The sequence below is a fragment of the Haliotis rubra genome, unplaced genomic scaffold (assembly GCF_003918875.1).
Source record: "Haliotis rubra isolate DU_JTF1 unplaced genomic scaffold, ASM391887v1 Scf45, whole genome shotgun sequence".
Taxonomy (NCBI): Eukaryota; Metazoa; Mollusca; class Gastropoda; order Lepetellida; family Haliotidae; genus Haliotis; species Haliotis rubra.
In genome coordinates, this window is record NW_025767135.1 from 1794089 (window position 1) to 1817102 (window position 23014).

Here is a 23014-nt window from a genome sequence, read left to right on the forward strand (position 1 = left end):
CGTTGAAGATCCAGGTTTGATTCCCTACATTGGTAGAATGTTTTAAGCCATTTTAAGTGTCCCCCTGTCGTGATATTGCTGCCCATTACTTACAGTGGCCTAAAACCAAACTCACTCACATACTGCTGGGTATATTTAATAGATGCATATTTCATTCAAAGTCACATACCTGAGGAAATAGCACATAGGGGAATGAATGAAGCTGTAAAACTATTGTCACCAATCCAATTACTCCTATGGAACAGACCATTGCTTAACTACTTCTGCTCTGAGACCTGTGCAGTACCAAAGACCATGTGCCACCACTCAGTTTTTATGTGTACATTGTCAAACTGTCTTCTAATTGGCATTGATTTGGTAAATTTTAGTGTGAACCCATGGACTTTTATTGACAGAGTTTACTAGATTGACATAAATTTCACAAGGTTCATTCTTTGGACTTGAGGCTTAAGTCTGAGACTGTGTTGACGATGGTATTGGACACTGCTGACTCAGCAATACTGGAGACAGTCCAGACACCCTGACTAAACACGCTGGTGTGAAAGCTGTGAGGTTAAGTCAGTAATAGATCAGACATGATTTCAGTAGCAAGGTAAAGCCACGAGTTACCTGATCCCAGTTCTTTCTAATGGGCAACATTTCCAAACTATATCTTGAGTCAAAGAGTTATTTGGTCAGTAGGACTCGCAGTTGGAGCCAGGAATAGAATAGCATTGTCAGAGGGCAAAGCTATTAAACTGTTACTAAAGTATCAGTAAATTTGTAAAAGAAATTATCAAAGCATCATTCCTTGTCTTGAGCTTCCTAGAAAGTGGCCCACTTGTTGAGGGCACCAGAATTCCAGTGAAGAGTTATGTCCCTTAGACATGTCAAAAATGAGTGATGGTGGGTTTGAATCTGATTATGTTTCATGGTTTGTCAACACCATAATCATACACATTTTTACTTAAGCAGTAACATCTGAGGCCTTCATCAACTCAGGCTTTTCTTCAACATCGACCTGACAAGCTCTGATATAACTGAAATGCTGTTCAGTGTAGCATTCAGCTAAACTTACTATATGAACATAATGATTCAGTTCTACCACAGAATGACCCCGCAAATGGCAGTAAAAATTGTGCTCACCAGAAAATGCCTCAAATTTTTATCAAAAATGTTTGTGCAAACCCATCACCACATGCCCTAGTTTGTAAATAGCCCTGATGTTGGGATCTATTATTGGGTCGTTAAGAAGTTATTTAGTCAATACTGGGTGTTGAAAAGGTTTTGTGACAACTTAAGGATGTTGTGTTGAGTAAACTTCATTGTCATTTGTTTCCTTGCCTTATGTGTTTGAAAATAACTCTTGTCATTCAGATTCACCTTCTGTCACCAATCAACAGTACATTTGTCAAGGTCACTCCTGTGTGCATTCCTAGGCAGGGCTTCTGGTCACCAGTACCCCATGCTTGTTGTAAGAGCCGGCTAATGAGAATGTTGTTGGGCCTGACTGAATAAGTCGTCCTATGCCAATGACACGATACTTGACCATGCTGTTGACCCATGCTGTTGACCCAGTCTGCAATTTAAACCACTAGTATGCAGCTCAGCTAACTTGGAATCAACATCAAAATCAACAGAAAATAATGCTTAGCTGTCTAACCCAGACCTGATTATTGGCAGATTATACTGAGATAGGTCTGACGGTGACAAGATAAGATATTTATTGTCTAATATTACATGGAGAAATGGTGGCAAAATTCGACAACATAGCACAAACCGTACATGGTAACATAGAACAGCTGAATACAATAGTTATACAATAGTAATCTGATAGTTACATGAGTGAGAGCAAAATAAGAACAGGTTTGTACCTGCTGTTCTCTAGCCTTTTTATATCGCTAATTTTAAATGAACCGGATAACATGGATTTAAAATCAACAATGCCATTCTCAGTACATGATTTGCTCACTGATGAATGCTTCACTGTCGCAGTATTCAGAATTAAGATGCGTTCCAGGTCACTGAGATCTTCTTGAGTGGTATTTCAATGAAGGAATTACATCAAATCTTAATCTTAAAGTTTTAGGTTTTAACATTGTGGTCATGACAAGGATGTTTTGAATTTTGCTATCGTAACCATCAGTTACACACTGAAGCATTGATGTGCTATGCTGTGTGATATTAATCTGAATGATACCTCTTTCTGTGTTATCGTCACCAAACTGTTGTTTTTTTCTGCATATTGTATGTTTTAGATTCTAACATTTTCTTAATGTCACAAGTGATAGGATATATGACGTTAAATTGACATTTTTGAGAGAAAAAATATAATCCCATTTCGTTAAATGATGACAGTATATCATTTAACAAGTGTAATTTCGTCACGCCGAAGATCCGGATTCAATTCCCCACATGGGTACAATGTGTGAAGCCCATTTCTTGTGTCCCCCATCGTGATGTTGCTAGAATATTGCTAGAAGCATGCTCCCTCACTCACACACAAGTGTAATTAGTAAAACTTCTTTGAAAGTGTATCAGGAAACTTTTCGGTACTTGACAAATTAGATTACAAATTAGATTCCCAGGAAACCTATTCAATTTCCCTCAGGGGATCCATGCATGCTGAATCACTGAGAATTTGTTACCTGAACAGCAGAATACGAAATATTTTAACTTCACTAACGTACGCCGGCTGGGCCATTATGTCATGACTTTGGCAATACACCTGAGTTTTCAGACAGCAGTTTCTCCTGTAAGTCGATCAAGTAGCTCGTGCTTCTGGCTGGATTGATATGACCTTTTTTGCTAACTATTTTCCTCACAGACTGTCAATCACGACAGCAATTGGGAAACAACTGACTTGGTTTCAAGACTGAGCTGTCTGGGCTGAACACACTGATGCACCAGGTTCAGGGCAGACGTCTGTTTATCAGCAGCGGAGGTCACTGAAAAAATAATCATGTTTCTGTGTACGAGCTTGCTTTTAAAATCAGCAGGTCACCAGGCTTTTCCACTTTTTCCTCATGTGTCAGGAAATTAATTTTACTTGTTAGTTACCATAGGGAACAATAATTCTTCGATTCATTCTTGATAATCTTGTCATTGATATTATGATGATATATGTGGAATTCCACCTGACAAAACTTAACATGATTGATCGCCATGGAAACAGTTTGTACATGTCGTGTTTCCGATGACTGCGTGATAAGGCTGATGACAGTTCTTAAAGCATTTGAATGTTTTACGTTTTACACAGAAAATATAATTTACAGACATTGTTTCTTTCCGTTGACAATATGAGATTGCAATTCTAAGGAAGATTTGATTGAAATTCCTAAGAACTTGCTGAAACTTCATGGGTTTTTAGTACCTGATGCAGTTATTGATTTGCACAATAAGATTTTCGGCGCCAGATTGTTTTATTTCCAGTTGTGTATTTATCATGTTCAACATACGTTAATTTCTAGTATGCTACTTTCCTGTAGTTCAAGATGAAGGTCTTGTCAAAATAAGTTGTTAGAGAAATAGCAGCTGCATGCACTGACCCAATAATTCAGTCACAATGTCAAAACGTTATCTGAATGTTGAAAGACATTGAAAAAAGGTTGATGTTTGGATTACCTATTTTTAGGTGCTGACCCTTAAAATTTCATTGGTGTGGATTTGAAGTACTTGAACAACATGAAGCATGTGTTTAAGCATGTTGGACTGGCGTGTTTTATCAAAATGTAAACATGGAAACGGGATTGACATGTGATTGGTTATATTGAAAAAAACATTCAATGAAATATTGATAAAAAAAACTTGAATATCATAAATAATGTTCACCATCTCAAAATAGTTTTTAATATGGACATTTCTCAAATAAAGTCTGAATTTTTGGCAAAATAAACTTACTACAATTACTTAGTGTTGGAGTCGCTTAGGAAAGCCCAAAACTCTTAGTTGTTTACCATATGGCGAACCATATGGCCATACCAACAATTTTCTGACAAACCTAGAAACATAATTGGGATGAACCAAAATTTCAACCCACAATTACAGGATTCTGGCATTCCTAAGGGAAGCAACTCTGCACAGCACTTGCAGGATGTTATACTACAGGGCCATCAATGCTTCCCTTAATAGTTTCATCATCAACCAAACTTAGCAGGATCATGTTTGGATGTGGGCTTTGCAGGCAAATACTTCTGTACCATAATGAAGCACATTGCTGGTATTGATTACAGAGATTTTGTGATGAGTTTGGAATGAAGATGTTTTAATCTTGCTTTAATCAGATATTTTGCAACAAACTGAAAAAGTGAAAAAACATCTGACTTAAGAGCTTTGATTTGAGATAAGGACTTCCTTCTTTCAAACACTCGATGACCTGGGAGTGATGTGGAGCTGCTTTAGGCTTTGCAGCTGATATTATGTCATACCTAAACTGAGAGCTTCCGTATACTTGACTTACTGTCATATGTGGTCACATGTGGGCTGGTGGTTAAATGATTAATACAGTATGACTGTGATTTATTTTTATTCTTTATTCCCAACAAAGCATGATGTGTTATTTTCTATGGAATCTATGAATACAAAACAACTGGAGCAACCATGACGAATTATATTTTGGAATGCTTTCCATGCTAACTGTCCTGTAGCATGTCAGACGTCAGGTAACCTTTTGTCATTATGTTTTTAAATATTCATTTGGTTGGGTTTTTTTAAATGTGGAAAGAGATCACCAGATAAAACATGAATTAATCATAGTCTCTATTCAGTAGTGCCACATCTGAACTGTGTATTGTTTTTTTCTGTATCATAAAATTGCCAGGCTTTCATTTTGAAGTGGTTCACAGTTGGAGCAAATTTTCATACAATTAATGTAGTTTCTCTTAATGAGAAATTTGTTATTGTGAATATGTGTTGGGATATTTTTATGAAATTGTGGTCTTATTCTTCATGTTCCTAAAACGATATCCCCAAAAATATGTTCATCATCTCCAGCTAGTTTGTTTAAAGAAACCTACCTTATTGTACTCATAATGCAATACAAAATACATTTAAAATATAAATGTTAACTCCTTTTCATCACACAGTGAACTCGCCTGTTTAATATTTTGGCTTTTCTCTTCACCTGAGTACATTTCTGCTGTGGGCATCTGTCATGCACCATTACTTCCGCCACAAAAACAGTAAGAGTGATTATATTAGTTTCGTATTTTTTCAAATACGAAACAACTAAAGCTAAGGTTTTGTTTAAGTTTCGTGTAATAACTCAAACTCAACATCACTATGATTGCTAGAGTGGGTGTAGCATTGTGGTTCCAGGCTGTGAAACTGATTCCACTTTTCTATAGTCTGTTATACAGACCCTGAAGCAAATATATCCAAGAAAGCCCATGCAAGTCTAGAAAATGTGGCAAGTCTAGATTTCCACAGCAGGGCTCCTTTTCATTATGTTTCATTTTTTTTACTATGAGCTTTTTTTCTGTAAAATATGTTGATTTCAGAGACTAGTTGTTAGTCTAACTTTTCCACTGAACCATTCAGTGTGAATTACAGCCAAATACATGCACCTGCAAAAATATATATGAGTAAACTGTTGGCAAAATCATGCAAACCATTCTAAACAATTTAGATAAGCATGATAAGTCTGTACCACAAACTACAGTATGTGTAACCTACTGGTACATGTGTTGATATAAGGATTATCAGTGGATGGTACTTCTGATATTTGAGGCGTATCCATGTCGAGATCTATGGGACCTGGGGGTGCAAGTTGGTGTTGTGTGGTACAAGCAGGTTTCATGTGAGCCTAAGTTTAATACAAGGCAAATATGTTCCTTAATTGGAAACCTGTACATTGTAAACTCATGACACTGTAAACTCAGGACAGTGGGGTAGCCTATTGGTTAAAGCATAAGCCTGTCACACTGAAGACCTAGTTCGATTTTCCATTGGGGTACAGTGTGTGAAGTGCATTTCTGGAGACGGCCCGTGAAGGTCTGGGTTATAATATTGATCCTCAGTAACCCATGCTTGTCATAAGAGGCGCAGGGATGGAAATAACTTTAAAATTGCTAGTGTACTCCGGAACAGTGGCACATGTAAAATCACTTGCCCTGATAATTTTTCCACTGTACCGGCCATTTTCTTGTTGATTTTTTTAAATAAACAACATAATTAACATTGGAAAGTCAACTGGACACCGGTACAGTGTGATATACATATTTGCTTGCCCGACAGAAAAAAACACTGGACTCGGACGTTGGGCAATGGGTTATTTCCACCCCTGAGGCGACTAATGGGATCGATCAGGCTTGCTGACTTGGTTGACACATGTCATCGGTTCCCAATTGTGCAGATCGATGCTCATGCTGTTTATCACTGGATTGTCTGGTCCAGACTCGATTATTTACAGACCGCCGCCATATAGCTGGAATATTACTGAGTGAGGTGTAAAACTAAACTCACTCACTAGTATCTGGTGACCGCCAACATGATATTGCTGGAATATTACTAAAAGCTGCATGAAACCTTACTCAGTGCCATTGTAAAGGCAGGTCTGTGACTTCCCATACCAGCATAATCACTGGTTTTCAATATCATGGATGAAGCCAGGGGATCTTGTCATAGCATGGTTGATTTTCCCAGGATAATGTAGACTCAAATCTAAGGTTATCATGACAATATCATTCCCCCTCTATCGTGATATCTGTGTATCATGACCTCTATCATTTCGTGACCTGTTGCAGGAGCTCAATCGATGCTAACACATAAAGATATTTATCACATATAAGATCCATATCTTTGGTAACCCGATCTCTCTTGTTTCCAGAATGTGCAGTTTGACGTTAACCCGCCTGGTGGTCCACAGAGCCCTGGAGAATGACCTCACCTCAATCATCATTGCAGTTAAGATGCAGGTGAGTGATCCACTCCCGTGTAATGGCCAGGATCTGACAGCAACAAACCTTCATTGGTTTCATTAAACACTGTTGATTCATTAATTTGCAAGGACATGAATGCCCTGTAAAAAAATTAAAAACTTATAAAATGTTGTTGTAAATATTATTGTCCCAGTTCGTGTTACCAAAATCCCAAGGATCCAATTACTGTATTTGTAGGTTATCTTCCTATTAACATTTCATCGTCCTAAAGCCTAGATGTTTATGACATATTAACATTCTATAGTGTCACCAGTATCAAAAACTCCATATACTCTTTGGGGGAACAGGTGTCTCTGGTGTTATCTGAGGAACCTCAAATCTCTATACAGAGTTGTGTCCCTTGGACATGACAGAATCCTATGATCTTGCCCATTTCATACCTATGCTTTTGGGTTTTACCAAAGTGGTAGTTGTCTAAAAGACCAAAACCTTTGTTTCTTTCACTATTAGAAGGAAGAGTGAGTGAGTAAATGTTGCCTTTCATATAGAGATAATAAGGCTTGGGACAAATGTTATTCAATTTCCATAAAACAGGGTTTGAAATCTATGCTAGTCCGCTAGCCCGAGGCTAGTAAATCTCCCGGAGGACTACCAAAACATCTAACAGTACTAGTCCGCCGGGCTACCAGGCAGTAGTTGCATCAAAATGATATATAACTTTGGGAACCAAACTAACATATGATTCATTAATTAAATCTATCACTTTTCACAATGTCTGAAAACACTTACATTTCAAATGACCATATATTATCGACAAAATTAAAATTATAAGCTATTTTTCGCAATGTTATTGGAAAAAAACAATTCTCGGACACATGCTTCGGCAACGGGTCCACATCAAAGTTGGAGCAAAGTAACGATGTTTTGAGATGATAATTAAACAAATTGAATAAACTGAAGAATATATTCAATAACAGTACTCATAAAAGTTGTCAAACCTACATTATAACTTACTATTGCCATCTTTATTGTGCGATCGTGTAATGTAAATCGGCTGTCGTCGCCTCGAACTTCGTGCTCGGACACGATGTTTAATGCTAAATATATGCATGAAGCATTTTTGTCACAGGTCATAACCTAGCACGATACGTCCACTAAGGTCCAGAATATACGTATAGGTAGTGATCTTGTGCGTAACACGTTCAGAATAGCATGAATTTACCCAAAACTTCCGTCTGAATCTAAAAGTTATCGTTTACGAGGATGGTATCCATTGCTGTAATATGATTGGCTGCCTTAGGTCACGTGTGTGATCACGATCCTCGTAGCAGACTGTGACAGAAAAGCGTCATTAGAAACCAATCTTTATCCAATAAAATCGCTTCTTACAACTGTGAAAATACTCTTGGCAAGGGTACAGTGATATTGTTGATGTTCAGAGCTTTTGAACGATACCTGCCATCAAACGAATCGCCTCAAGTGATGTTTATACAAAGCTTCGAAAACGGAGGTATTTCCCACTGTTGTATCACATTACTGAGCGGAAAGCCAATGGTATCGGGAAATAGACGACCATACATATTATTTGAGAAATCTCTTTATAATAGCTTTCCGATTGCGTAAACATGAAAAATAGAAAAGAAAAACGTAAGGGGATAATTATGACATGTTACAAATGGAAAAAAACGGCTGCATTGTTTGCTTCCTTCGTGGTTTATCTGGACATTATAAATGTGTAAGCTTGCCTTTTCATTAAAAATTAACTTATTTACGTTGTAGTTGTGTTATTTGAATAATATGATCATATCCATCTGTCATGACTGAATTAAACTATGCCAAAACATATTGTGTGTTTGTTTGTTATGATACCACACCTCTGCCAATACTGCTTGACTAAGTCAAATTAATGTTTTGGTTTATTAAAGATTGAAATTTGAGGTCTACCAAAATTGTGTGAGGACTAGTAGTTTGGTGAGAGTCACTAGTCCTCATGGCTAGTAGACTTTTCAAAGAGATTTCTAACCCTGTAAAATATTTATGGTTAATTTACTAGCAGATTTCTTTTCAAACATCCTGCAATACTTTTTTATGAGCCTTGCATTCCTTGTTGGTCACAGTTTATTGATTTTTCTGTGATAGACACATGTAACAGTAAACAGGGATTGCAGTCCTTTTGTTTTCCGTATAAAATGGAAAACCAACACGGTAAAAGGAAATTCATGTTCAGTTGTATGAAGATAACATTTATTGTATTCAAATACAGCAGTATTGACTTTTCATTTTCATGAATATGCAGCGTATGGTTCAAACATCAGTACTTACAAAATATATGCAAATTAAATGTTCCTTTTGACTAAACTTAAAAATGTAGCTCTGTGGCTGACTATCTATGTCTTTCTTTGCTGCAAACATTGTATAAAATTGGATATATGGTTGCAATCCGATGTGATCCCAAATCCAGTTTCTAATAACAGTAAATGAACATACTTTGAAAGACTAAATCGTTGTCTTTGTACATAGATAGATAGATAGATAGATAGATAGATAGATAGATAGATAGATAGATAGATAGATATTTATTTATATATAGTACAAAAATAGTTAGGGATATATGTAAATTTTGAAATTATGAATAATCATCTATTTATTCATTGTCACACTGATAAAATATCAATCATAAAAATACCAATATCCCTCACTTATTTTGTCCAGTATACATTTGAAGCAAGCAAGTACATTTAGTTTGGAAAGGAACTGCAATGAGATGGGAGATTTAGAACCCTTGTAAAATCTGAACTTGCATCAGGTCATCCATACACCTCACCTCCAGCTTCCACCAGCAAGAGACGGGACAATAAACAAATCTAAACACATTTTTCACTATCTATGTGATGTATTTTGTGGCATTTCTGGTGTCCCCAGCCGTGATGTTGCTGGAATATTGCTTAAAGCGGCGTAAAGCCAAAGTCAGTCAGTCTATTTTGTGAAATTTTAAAATTAAGATCACTTGGTAAGTTTTCTTTAAATTAATTAAAGATGTAGTTCCAGACACGTCGCCGCCTTGGAAGCAGTTTTGTATTCTATCACATTCACACACTTAACTCCCTCCTACATGTACCTTGAATAATGAATTTGCTTTGTCATTAGGTTTATGAATGCGACATTGCTAAGTTTACAAAACTGATCAGAACAACTCCTTTTATTGTTAACTCATAAGGTTTTCAGACCTCTTGTGACTTTTATCATGACCAGGTTAGGCATTGGCAAATCTGACCCAGTAGAACTTGCAGACAATAAGTATCTTTTTTGTCATCAACCTTTTGTTGTGGAGCTATTTTTGGCATCACACAACATTGTAACCACATTGTTTATTGATGGAAACAGCTTACTGGATGTGCAAGCCAGATGAGTAAAAAGTTAGTCCGGACTTAGGAGCATCAGTTACTTCAATTGGTCCTCTTGTCTGAGAAGTTCTGTTCGGAATCTCCCAAGTGATGGAAGTCAGGTTTAATCTGATTTTATGATGATAAATGAAAAAAAAAAAGATTTTGAACTGTGACTTTGGTCATGTATTGACTCAGTAAAGGTCTACATTCCTGATTGGAGTACAATGTGTGAAGCTGTCTCCTGCAGTGACAATGCTGGAATATTGTGAGAAGTGGCATAAAACCTCACTCATCTATGCAAGATTAGGGGCAGTTGGCTAGCCTAGTGGTTTAAGCGTTCGCTCGTAACGCCGAAAACCCGGGTTCGAATCCCCACATGGGCACAATGTGTGATGCCCGTTTCTGGTGTCCCCCGCCGCGATATTGCTGGAATATTGCTAAAAGCGGCGTAAAACCATACTCACTCACTCACTCACTCGTCACGCCAAAGGCCCGAGTTCAATGTGTGAAGCCCATTTCTGGTGTCCCCTGCCGTGACATTGCTGGAATATTGCAAGATTCTTCATATTTTTCTCGCAGATTTTTAAAAAAAAACAATTCCTCAACTCTACTGCTGGACAGCAGTGGAAATTTGCCTGAAACATTGATAGGTTCGAGTAATGGTAGCAAATAAAGATGCCTGCAAAAAGCGTGAAATTCTTAATGTCCTCAAGATACCCTATACATTAGATGAACCAACTCAGCATGTTAATTACGTGACTGTCAGCAAGCATTGCCCACTGGTTGATGCACTGTGTAGTTAGTAGTTAATCAGCAAATATCAGTTAACGAGACCATGTTTTATGATTTTCCTGTAAACACAGATCGGTTGGAGACAAAGGTCAACTGGCAAATGGTCTTCGGCCCCTTTTGATGAATAATGATTGGGTTGGTTGTCTGAATTCAATCCAAGCCCATGTTTGAAATTATTTGGGGTTCTGATAGTGTGGTTTGCACCTGTAGTATTCAACTCACTATTTGCTTGGGACCATGCTTTACTATAGATGATAATGGTGGTCCTTAGCAAATGATGAATTGTATATTTAAGCCTGGGAAGCTCTGTTTTAATGTTTTGACATGGGGGTTATGACAAGGGTTCCACCATGGACAAAGATATTTTGTATTTTGGTTTGCACAGGAACCTGTAAATATAGTATTTTATTTTTTTCTTGCCACAATTGATGGCAAGGTGGATTTTTGCAAACTAACGATATGTTCTTTTAGATTGCCATGGAAACTTGTAATGTATGATAACTATGTTTGTGAGAATAAGTGCAAAGTGCCACATGTATTATATTTGTATAACTCTCTAGTTCCCTACAGGAGTTGACTTTAGACTAATTATTTCACAACGTTTTGTATACGTATGTGATGAATCTGAAATTGGCATTTCTCAATATTGAACCTTTTTGGGAAACAATAGATGTTGGTGAATGAGAAAACAGATGAAGTTTGTTTGATTGGTTTGTACTCATTAGTTGAGCAAACATGGATGCTGTTTCTGTGTTGTCCTAAACATAAAGACTATCATCTGGTCAGTTTGTGTTTCAATCAGCAGCCATGTTAACTGTTTCCTGCAACATGTCAGATTGCCACTTACTTCAGGCGACTGGCAGGGTCAGTGTTGGAAGTAACTGTGGCCCATTGGTCAGTTGCTGGTAACATTTTCAAAAGCTGATTCATGTCATAGAAGACTTAGATTTTCTGGGGAGACTCAGTCTAACCTAACCTGGATCATCGTGTTCAGGGCGGTGGGGTAGCCAAGTGGTTAAAGCTTTCGCTTTTCACGCCGAAGACCCAGGTTCGATTCCTCACATGGGCACAATGTGTGAAGTCCATGTCTGGTGTTCCCCGCTGTGGTGTTGCTGGAATATTGATAAAGCGCTGTAAAACTAAACTCATTCACTCACTCACTTACAGTGTATAAATTCCCTAAACTGGAGTGAGACAACCGGACAGGCAACTTTGCAAACTTGCCAGACCAGGCAAAATACAACCAGTCCATAATTTTCTGGACTAGTAGACTAAAGTAACAACATCAGAAAACTGCTATTTAATATTAGTTGTCAGGAAATACCAACAAGCTGGTGGATTGTCAACTTAGTAACAGTAACTCTCCAAAACCACATGCTCTGTTTTGTAAAATTCAAGCCTAAAACGTTAACTATGTATAAGGGGATAACTTCAAGCTTTAGGCCAATAGACAAGAGGACAGAAACTTGATATCAACAAACACGGAAGTGAATGAATAATGTGTGTAAACTTTACATTTAATTTACCTCTGACACTGAGTAAAAGCTATACATTGAAATAAAACTCATTTGATAAAAACAAGAATAGCACGACCATAGGGACTGTGAGACAGACTAATGCGCTGTATAAACTAGTCAAGCCAGACCATAACTTTGTACAGTCTGACAGGATAATTTGAACTATTTGGCTGATAGGAAAGAGGACAGAAACTTGATATCAACATATGCAGAAGTGACTTACACTGAATAAATACTACACTTAGAAATAAAACTAGCATGCTTAGTGAATTTATGGAAACAAGAATAGCCCGAATGTAGGGAGTGTCACTTTTAAAAATTGTCTGTCTGAGAAATAGTCCATGTTGGATTGTCAAGTGGGTATTTTGAACACATCAGTTTGTGTGTCTCCAGACATGAATGATTCAATGACACAGGTGCATCTGCTCCACACACAGTTACTCTTGGCAGATATACCCAAGATCTTGATCGATATTGATCAATACTGATGTCAGTAGACACAGACAGTACACCACCCTCTGTAATGTGACTTACTGATTGTATGGTATTATAAAATCATTTCTTTCGATTTTTTTATACTGTGATCTAATGGTATCATTTTTTTGGGTCTTTTGTTTTCTTTTTATACTGTAATGTTACAGTGTGACTAATATCGTGAATAATATAGAGGAAGACAGTTGAATCGTAAAATGACTTCGGTAAGGGTAAATATTTAGTTGCTGGAGGGAATAGTTAAAGCAACACATATTTTATGTGTCATTTCATTGTCCCACTGACGAAAAATATACACATATTGGTTATCATATTCTGATGTGTTTGTTTTGCAGAGTTCCAAGAGAATACTCCGCTCAAACGAGATCATTGTGCCACCAGGGGGAGTTCTTGACACAGAACTTGATCTTTCATTTTCATTGCAGGTAAGTCTTTCAGCGCAAAGTTGTGGCCTGATGGCCAAATCATTTAAGGTGTGAAACTTCCAGGCACAAAATTTAGTGTTTGGGAGTAAGCTCAGAGGCTGCCCATGTGGTCTTGTTGAGTCCGGGAGCTCAGTGGTTTGATCCCTTAGTCACATAGTACTTGTTGCTACCCTGTCTGGCGTTAGAGGATAAAACAAGACTTCAGAATACTGTATCTGAGTGGGTATTCATGTTACAATGTAACAAGGTATATCTGTGGGCAAGCGCTAATAAGCTTAAGTCTGGACAAGTGCACATTGCTGCAGAAGTGCAATAATCATTAAGGAAATTAATCCCTATTTCATCTCACCTCACCTCACCTCACCTCACCTCACCTCACCTCACCTCACCTCACCTCACCTGATGTAGTACTTACCATATGTTCCAGTTCCAAGATTTGTTTCTGTGTGGTCTAGGGTTTATGAAGTTTAAGTGACTACACTGTATATATATGGAGTATATGGATATCTTCCTTATGTGATAGTGGTGGTTGTCTATAGATTATTGCAGTTGATATGGCCCACTCCCAGTCTACATGCCGTTGTTGGTTTAACAGTTCATGTAACAATATATGATCCATTCTGACAAGATACAGGTAACATATCATGGTGTGAATTATACAACACAAAACGTTGAGAAACATAGGACCCACCTGATTCCGTTTGATCATGAAAATGTTCCTGTCCCCTGATTAGTATTAAAGTTTTAGACTGCGTCCGTGGTGTAGTGGTTAGGCGTTCGATCCCCGACCGCGTCATACCAAAAGACGTTAATATATGGTACTTGTTGGTCGCTGCCTGGCGCTTGGCATTAATGGGTACAACAAGGACTGGTCGGCTCGGAGTCAGTATACTGTGTCTGAGTTGGGTATTCATGCTTCACTGCGGCATGGTATCTCAGTGGGCTAGCACTATAAAACCAGCTTAAGTCTGGGCTAGTACAAGCAGCCGCACATACACATACACACGCATGCATGTTGTCATATGAGCGAAATATTCTCAAGCACGACGTTAAACCCAATTTCAGCTCAGTTCAGATTAAAGTTTTATGTAACACATTTTCTCCTTACTGTTGAGATTTGTGTCACAGCAGAAAATAGAACCTTTCAGGCTTACTTTGTACATGTCTAAGTATCACCTCTCTTCATATAGACCTACCATCCTGAAGGGGAGCGGTAGGGTAGCCTAGTGGTTAAAGTGTTCCATCGTCACACTGAAGATCCCGGGTTCGATTCCCCACATGGGTACAATGTGTGAAGCCCATTCTGGTGTTCCCTTGCCACTGCTGGAATATTGCTAAAAGCTGTGTAAAATCATACTCACTCACTGACTATTATCTTGAAGGAAATGTTTCATGCACTATAAGAATCTCAGCAGCAAAGTAAACAAGAAGATTATTAATACAATGCATAGTAGATAAATATCAGGGGTATTTGGGAACATACGGTGGTTTACAGACAGGTAATCAATTCTTGGAGTAATATATGTAATGTTGATGATAAGATTAACAGCCAAAAAACTGCAAACACTTTCAGGATATTGATCACTGTAATAAAATGTAGTGTACTGTTATGCTAATGTTGCAAAGGATGATTGTCATTTTGTATTGATTTGTTCTAAACACAAGCTGCTACGAGAAAAATATATTCCATATAAATTTTTATTCGTCCGACACGGTTTAAATATATTTTGTCGATGTCTTTGTCTAATGTGAAGGTAATTAAAATCATTCAAATGTTATGTTCATTTATCATGCACCGCCTCCGTGGTGTAGTGGTTAGAGCGTCCGCCTGGAGAGCGGAAGGTCGCGGGTTCTATCCCCGGCCGCATCATACCAAAAGATGTTAAAATATGGTACTTGTTGGTCGCTGCCTGGCGCTCGGCATTAATGGGTACAACAAGGACTGGTCGGCTCGGAGTCAGTATAATGTGTCTGAGTGGGGTATTCATGCTTCACTGCGGCATAGTATCTCAGTGGGCTAGCACTATACAACCAGCTTAAATCTGGGCTAGTACAAGCAGCCGCACCTACACATACACACGCATGCATGTCGTCATATGAGCGAAATATTCTCTAGCGTGACGTTAAACCAAATTTCACCTCACCTCATTTATCATGCAGATAGGGGCAGTGGAGCAGCCTAGTGGTTAAAGCGGTCGCTCGTCATGCTGAAGACTGGGGTTTGATTCCCCACATGGGTACAATGTATAAAGCCCATTTCTGGTGTACCCCGCTGTGATATTGCTGGAATATTGCTGAAAGCAGCGTAAAACCTCTCACTCACTCACTCACTCACTCCAATAATAGTGTTCTGTATTCTTATTTGTTCATCATGTATTCACTGTTCACTGTTAAACCAGTTGTTTGCTGTGTATTTGGCCCAGTGTCCTACATTCTAATGAACTAAACGAACAATGTTAAGTAAAATTAATGCTGCTGGTTCCATATGACAAGATATGTTCTTTTCTCAGCTTTAAAGGAAACTATGTTCATTAACGTTGTATGGATGTTGTAAGTGCTGCCTTCCAAAGAAAAATTTCAAAGCTGAGCACAAAAGAAAATAATTCCGCTGGTAGTCAAAGTGAGCCATTAATGTATATTCCAGTTTATTGATGTAAAACTGACTTCAAATTATCTCCGAGGGAGATACTTGGCTGAAAGATGTACATCACGCAAATGCATCAAAGTCACATCGTGTTTAGAGAATGTCGACCAAATGATTCCGCTTCTTTGATAGTAGGCTCCCTGAACAGGAAGTTGGAGATATATGAGTAAAGGAGGGGAAATTGATCACAGAAGATTGGTCAGTCTAAGTTGGTCAGCAGAGCTCCCCTAACATTTTAATGAGAGTTGAAAGAAGACAAGATGGAAATCAGCTGTCCCCCCATAATAAATAGTAACTGATGCTTTTTGTGATAGTTTTTGGTGTGCTGTTACTTGTTTAGAATAGAATTAATGCAGATGTCTTTTCTTATATACTGTCGCTGTCCAGTACTTCAATTAAATGTAGAAGTAAGAAGGAAAGGGAGCGAATTGTGGGGAGGGTCCTTTTGATAGCTACCCTATGGGCTTCCAGGGGAAGATTGAGTATTCTGGGAAAGAAATCATCCGTCGGCTTGCCCATGGTTCTCATTATTTGAGTCAGCTAAAAGAGATTCTGAAATATCTCTTTCCATACTGGTTACATAAATTTTAAAGGTGCCTCAATAGTGCAGTTTGAATTCCTTGTTTGGAGGAATGAGTGAGTATGGTTTTATGGCACTTTTAGCAATATTCCAGCAATATCACGGCTGGGGACACCAGAAATGGGCTTTACACATTGTGCCCATGTGGGGAATCGAACCCGGGTCTTTGGCGTGATGAGCAACCAATTTAACCATTAAGCCACCCCATCCACCCTTGTTTGGAGTAGGAGAGCGGAAGGTCGCGGGTTCGATCCCCGACCGCGTCATACCAAAAGACGTTAAAATATGGTACTTGTTGGTCCCTGTCTGGCGTTCGGCATTAATGGGTACAACAAGGACTGGTCGGCTCGGAGTCAGAATAATGTGTCTGAGTGGGGTATTCATGCTTCACTGCGGCATGGTATCTCAGTGGGCTAGCAGTATAAACCCAGCTTAAGTCTGGGCTAGTACAAGCAGCCGCACATACACATACAAACGCATGCACATCGTCAAATGAGCGAAATATTCTCAAGCACAACGTTAAACCCAATTTCACCTCACCTTGTTTGGAGTAGAAATACCTGACCGATCTATAAATTAAAAAATCAGTGATGAAAATAACAGCGGTAAAAATGGGAATATGATAAAACTGTTCAGGAATAGACAATTTGTTCCAAATTCATAGGGTAAGGTTTCTTTGCTCATAAAATATGAAAATTGCTTGTAACTTTTAAGGCTAGCTTGCTACCTTTCTGGCCAGAAATATTTTGAGACTTATTTCACAAACTGCACAGAATAAATCAGTGTATGATAAGCCAAAAACCAGCCAGACATCAAGGCTGGTAACTTCAAAATGTTACCAGCCCAAAATGGATTTAACCAGACCAGACACCAAGATATGGTGGATTCACTCAGATGTAAGGAACATCTAAAAAGTTTACCAGACCATCGGGCTGGCAAGCTGTAAATTTAGACCGTCCGTCAGACATCTAGCCCGGACAACCTTATTTCATACAGTGAATAAATTCTGGTTATTACTTTCATAGCTGAGTAATTTTGATTGGATGTTTACTGTATATGACCTGGGATATTGTGTGTCATCAGATCCTGAGGGGAATGGTTGCTCATGCTATCCACCATTGGTCTACGGATCCTGTCCTGACTATTTTCAAGCAGCAACAGCTCCAAACGTTTATGCTATTTGACTAGAACTGGCACATTGTCATGGTGTTGATGCATTCTGATACCATGCTATGCATCCTCTCTCCAAATGATTTATCTGTACTAATGGATGTATCGCAGTTAGGAGTGACAGTACACCAGTGCACAACGACTCCCATTTCATGCCACATTATCAGTTATATTTGTTCAGGCTCTAGATCAGTTGTCAGGGAATGCATAGTTAATAACACGGTCGTTAGTTACCAAGGTCGTGCTGTGTTTTTGATTATGGTGGTGAGTTTGTATGGATTTTGTGTTCGAATTTCTCAAACTCAAATTTCAGACGATTCTTAAAAATTGCCTATTTTTCAAATCTGCCACTAGTTATTGTAGTTTCTAAAGTAGTTGGTGTAATTTTATGTATATATGATATATTAACAGTAAAGCCAAAGGTAAACTTAGCCACTGGTCAACTGGATCAGTGGGTAGCCTAGTGGATAAAGCATTTACTCAACACGCCGAAGGCCAGAGTTTGATTCCCCACATGGGTATAATGTGTGAAGCCCATTTCTGGTGTCCCTCGCTGTGATATTGCTGGAATATTGCTAAAAGCAGCATAAAAACATAGCTTAATGCTCATGATATCAATCACTGGATTGTCAGGTCCGGTGTCAAGTATTTACAGACTGCTGTCATATAGTTGAAATATCACTGAATGTGACGTAAAAAAACAGAGCCCATAACAAGTGAAATATTGTTAGGACTAGTTGGATGTCAGCAAATTGGGAGATAAACCTACATGTGTGGGAAAATCAGAGGTATAATCGAAATTATAATAGTTTCTAAATTTCATTTAAAACCCGAACGCGTGAGCGTGAGGTCTTTAAATGAACAATTTAGAGCTATTATAATTTCGTTATATACCTTTGATTTTCCAACACAGTAGGTTTTATCTCCATTCTACCATGACAATTTTTATGAACAATTTCAGGTGGAGCTCTTTCTTTGGTTACGAGTCAATGCATTGAAGGCGGCCTCGTGATTCCAATCTCAAGTGGTATCGCCCGAAACGGGGTGTTTGGTGGCAAACCGCCAATGACTAACAAACTCCAGATTCAGTAATAACAAATCACGCTTTTGTTTTCAATGCATCAATCACCAATCATTAACTGATAAGTTGGAAAACATATATCAAATAAGTTTCAAAAGCTTGGTCTACATTTGAAAATTCCACCGTAGACCCTTTCCCCACCAGAATAGTGGCAGCAACCTCATGGCCTTGACCTTTTTCTCAAGTCATTGTTTACATTTGGAAAGATGCGACGGAGAGAGCCACTGACAGTTTATGCAAGGTTAACCCTGATTGTATGACTGAGATAGTCTTTGATATCTAATTACTGGTACTGGTACAAAATTTAAGAGTAGAAGCTTTTGCTGTAACGAGAAGTCCGTGTTGTAACCGAATTTAGATACTGTTGAATTTTATACCTGTCAATCCTTGACGATTTTCACGCACCTCTACGCCTGCGTATCGACAGCTGTGGAGTGACTCTTACACACTCATGTGTGTACTTTGTGCTCAAATTCGATTCTCACGGATATTATTTTCTACATTTTGGAAAGTGTTTTGTGACCTAGTTGCTTCAAAGTGTAGTGAATTCAAATTGAATCGGATTGGCTGGCATGTTATGAGTCTGTTGACAAAGAGCCAGATTTGTGGTGATATTTCGAAAGGATGGATCAGGACACGCGAGGGTGTACCTCTGGCATAAACAGAGCCCATAACAAGTGAATTGTTGTTAGGACTAGTTGGATGTAGTCAGCAAATGAAGTATAAACCGCCCCAAAACAGTGTGTGACCAGGTTTCGATCTAGCGTCTACGCATGTTTCCTGGATGTCCCTGAGAGTCCGCTGTAGAAAGTAAGAAGCTCGACTGTTTTATGACCTCAAAACAAAGCAACAAAATAGTAAACTGTTCATCTTCCCAATATGCCGGACAGTCTAACACAGATACATTTATTCCTACTAATATATCTTTATTTGAATGAGACGGTCGCCAGGTCAGCCATCAGTCATGCAAACCTTATTGTCCTGTGTCCAACATGAATGACAAGTGGTCTCCAGAGCTGTGATACGTGGTCCCTTGTGCCAGCTCATAATCCGATTCATTCACACAGCAAACAGTTTCGGCCCATTGATAGGCTTCACAACTCCAGTATTGATGCCATTCCATCATTATTGTGTACTTAAACTTTGTGCCTCCGTGTTGAATATTGATTATGGGCATTTCATGTATCCATGTTGTATTCAGAAGCTGTAACTTGAGTGACTTGTTCGATGTTGGCATTGGGAATTCATCAGGTTTCCATACAACCAACTAACTATGATTTTTAGATATTAGTTAATCCGTGGTTGTTTGTCTGCCTCCTGCCCCCAGTGCACTGTTGGTTAGTTCAGAAAGGGCTGATCGAGTTTGAGACACATTAAAAAACTAAAAAAAGGAATTTAAACATGCCGGAACAAATAAATCGGTTATTACATCAGAGACTTTCAGGCTTGTTCAGTAGGGGTCACAATTCCCTATTATGTCCAGATTAATGCTATGACTGTGAAAGTATAAAATTTTGAACGAAAGAACAAACTTCATTTACCTTAAGCAGGATTGGGATAGAGAACTTTGACAATGGGCCACATTTTCTCAGGATTATTAGCCATTTTCTGAATTTAGAATGGGCCTTTTGCCCTTGTATCAAAGTAAACCAACATTTTAATGGGCCATTTTTTATTCTAATGTGTAAATGGATGGTCTTTCAATTCATGCTGCTAAATCCATCTGAGAAAAGAGATCTGTGCTTCATTTAGGACAGTAAAGTGGTTAAAGCGCTCATTCAGCGAATTTAGTTCGAATCCCACATGGGTATAATGTGTGAAGCCCATTTCTGGTGTCCCCCATGATATTGCTGGAATATTGACAAAAGCATAGTGCATTACCATGATAAATCACTGGATTGTCATGATTGCGGTGTCAAGTGTTACAGACTGCTGTATATAGTTGAAATATCACTATACCTGGCGATAAAAAACAGACTTTAATTAACCAAGTGAATTGTTGTTTAGGACTAGTTGGATGTAGTCAGCAAATGAAGTATAAACCCCCCCAAAACAGTGTGTGACCAGGTTTCGATCTAGTGTCTACGCATGTTTCCTGGATGTCCCTGAGAGTCCGCTGTAGAAAGTAAGAAGCTCGACTGTTTTATGACCTCAAAACAAACCAACAAAACAGTAAACTGTTCATCTTCCCAATATGCCGAACAGTCTGACACAGATACATTTATTCCTACTAATATATCTTTATTTGAATGAGACGGTCGCCAGGTCAGCCATCAGTCATGCAAACCTTATTGTCCTGTGTCCAACATGAATGACAAGTGGTCTCCAGAGCTGTGATACGTGGTCCCTTGTGCCAGCTCATCCCGATTCATTCACACAGCAAACAGTTCGGCCCATTGATAGGCTTCACAACTCCAGTATTGATGCCATTCCATCATTATTGTGTACTTAAACTTTGTGCCTCCGTGTTGAATATTGATTATGGGCATTTCATGTATCCATGTTGTATTCAGAAGCTGTAACTTGAGTGACTGTTCGATGTTGGCATTAGGAATTCATCAGGTTTCCATACAACTAACTTATGATTTTTGCTATTAGTTAATCCGTGGTTGTTTGTCTGCCTCCTGCCCCCAGTGCACTGTTGGTTAGTTCAGAAAGGTCTGATCGAGTTTGAGACACATTAAAAACTAACACAAAAGGAATTTAAACATGTCGGAACAAATAAATCGGTTATTACATCAGAGACTTTCAGGCTTGTTCAGTAGGGGTCACTATTCCCTATTATGTCCAGATTAATGCTATGACTGTGAAAGTATAAAATTTTGAACGAAAGAACAAACTTCATTAACCTGGAGCAAGGATTGGGATAGAGAACTTTGACAATGGGCCATTTTCAGGATTATTAGCCATTTTCTGAATTTAGAATGGGCCAATGCCCTTGTATCAATAGTAAACTTCAAAATTTTAATGGGCCATTTTTATTCCCCGCCAAGCGCTTTTGCAGGGGTTATTAAAATGGACTCTGTAGCGTCCGCGCGGCCCTCCGTCCGTGCACATTTGTCTTTTCTCGAGCAGAACTTAAAACCGTTCAATATTTCTTCACCAAACTTGGCACATAGATAGATCTGGTGGTGTACTGGTGCCTTTTTGGTAGTTTTGGAATTCTAAATAAAATATTTTTGGCATTTCCATGGCAACAAGTTTGACTTAGACTGAAATTGGCGGGTGGCAGAACTCTAAAACCGCTCAATATATCTTCACTGGAGCAGAAGATTGATCTGGTGGTGTACTGGTGCCTTTGGTAGTTTTGGAATTCTAAATAAAATATTATTGGGCATTTCCATGGCAACAAGTTTGACATAGACTGAAATTAGTGATAGTGCTCCTTTCTGGAGCAGAACTTAAAAACTCAATACTCTCCTTTCTTTTCTATATACACACCTAAATATTTGACATAATTATAACTCATAGACATAATCATGAAGAGTATTTTGCCATTGCGGGGGTTATTGATGACTTTGTCTTCTTGTCTATTCTAATGTGCAATATGGCCCATGGCCCTTGCCTTTCCCAATCCCTGCTTGAGAGTGAGATTGAGAACATGTGGGAGATCTAGACAAGCTTCATTTAGGGTCTACAGCAAAGTTCTGCAAAGAAACTGGACAAGGAGGATCAAGGACCCCTCCAGCATGAAACAAGGGTCATGTTCAAAACACATGTGACCAAGAGATTGAAATCACAAAAACTTAAAACCTGATATGATGGTGACTGATACAGAAATTCCATCTACAATTAATGTCTGCACTACACAGAATGTTTCGTGTGTCAGTTTTTTCCTGATGTAATATATTTCCATGACAACATCTGATATCAGATATTTAGCATCAGTAGCTTGTTTTTGATCACAGCCATTAGCATGTCTCTGCAAAGTTTTCTTCCTTAAATAAAAATCTTTCTTTGTCAAGGAATTAGATTTCACATGAAATCTTAGTTTTTCTCTCTGAGTTAAGCTGCATTCACACGAAACCAGGTTCATCAAACATTTTTACCTTTCTCAGTTTTTCCACCTT

The 23014-nt window shown here is 38.5% G+C and overlaps 1 protein-coding gene across 1 annotated transcript in view; it reads left to right on the forward strand.

Moving 5' to 3' along the window:
• The window catches only part of LOC124289799 (phosphofurin acidic cluster sorting protein 2-like), a 146450-nt gene that overhangs the window by 38531 nt on the left and 84905 nt on the right, over positions 1-23014 (forward strand). The window contains exons 2-3 of the mRNA XM_046726466.1: positions 6806-6893; positions 13380-13469. Coding sequence (XP_046582422.1) covers positions 6806-6893; positions 13380-13469 — 178 coding nt within the window. The remainder of the gene's footprint in view (positions 1-6805; positions 6894-13379; positions 13470-23014) is intronic.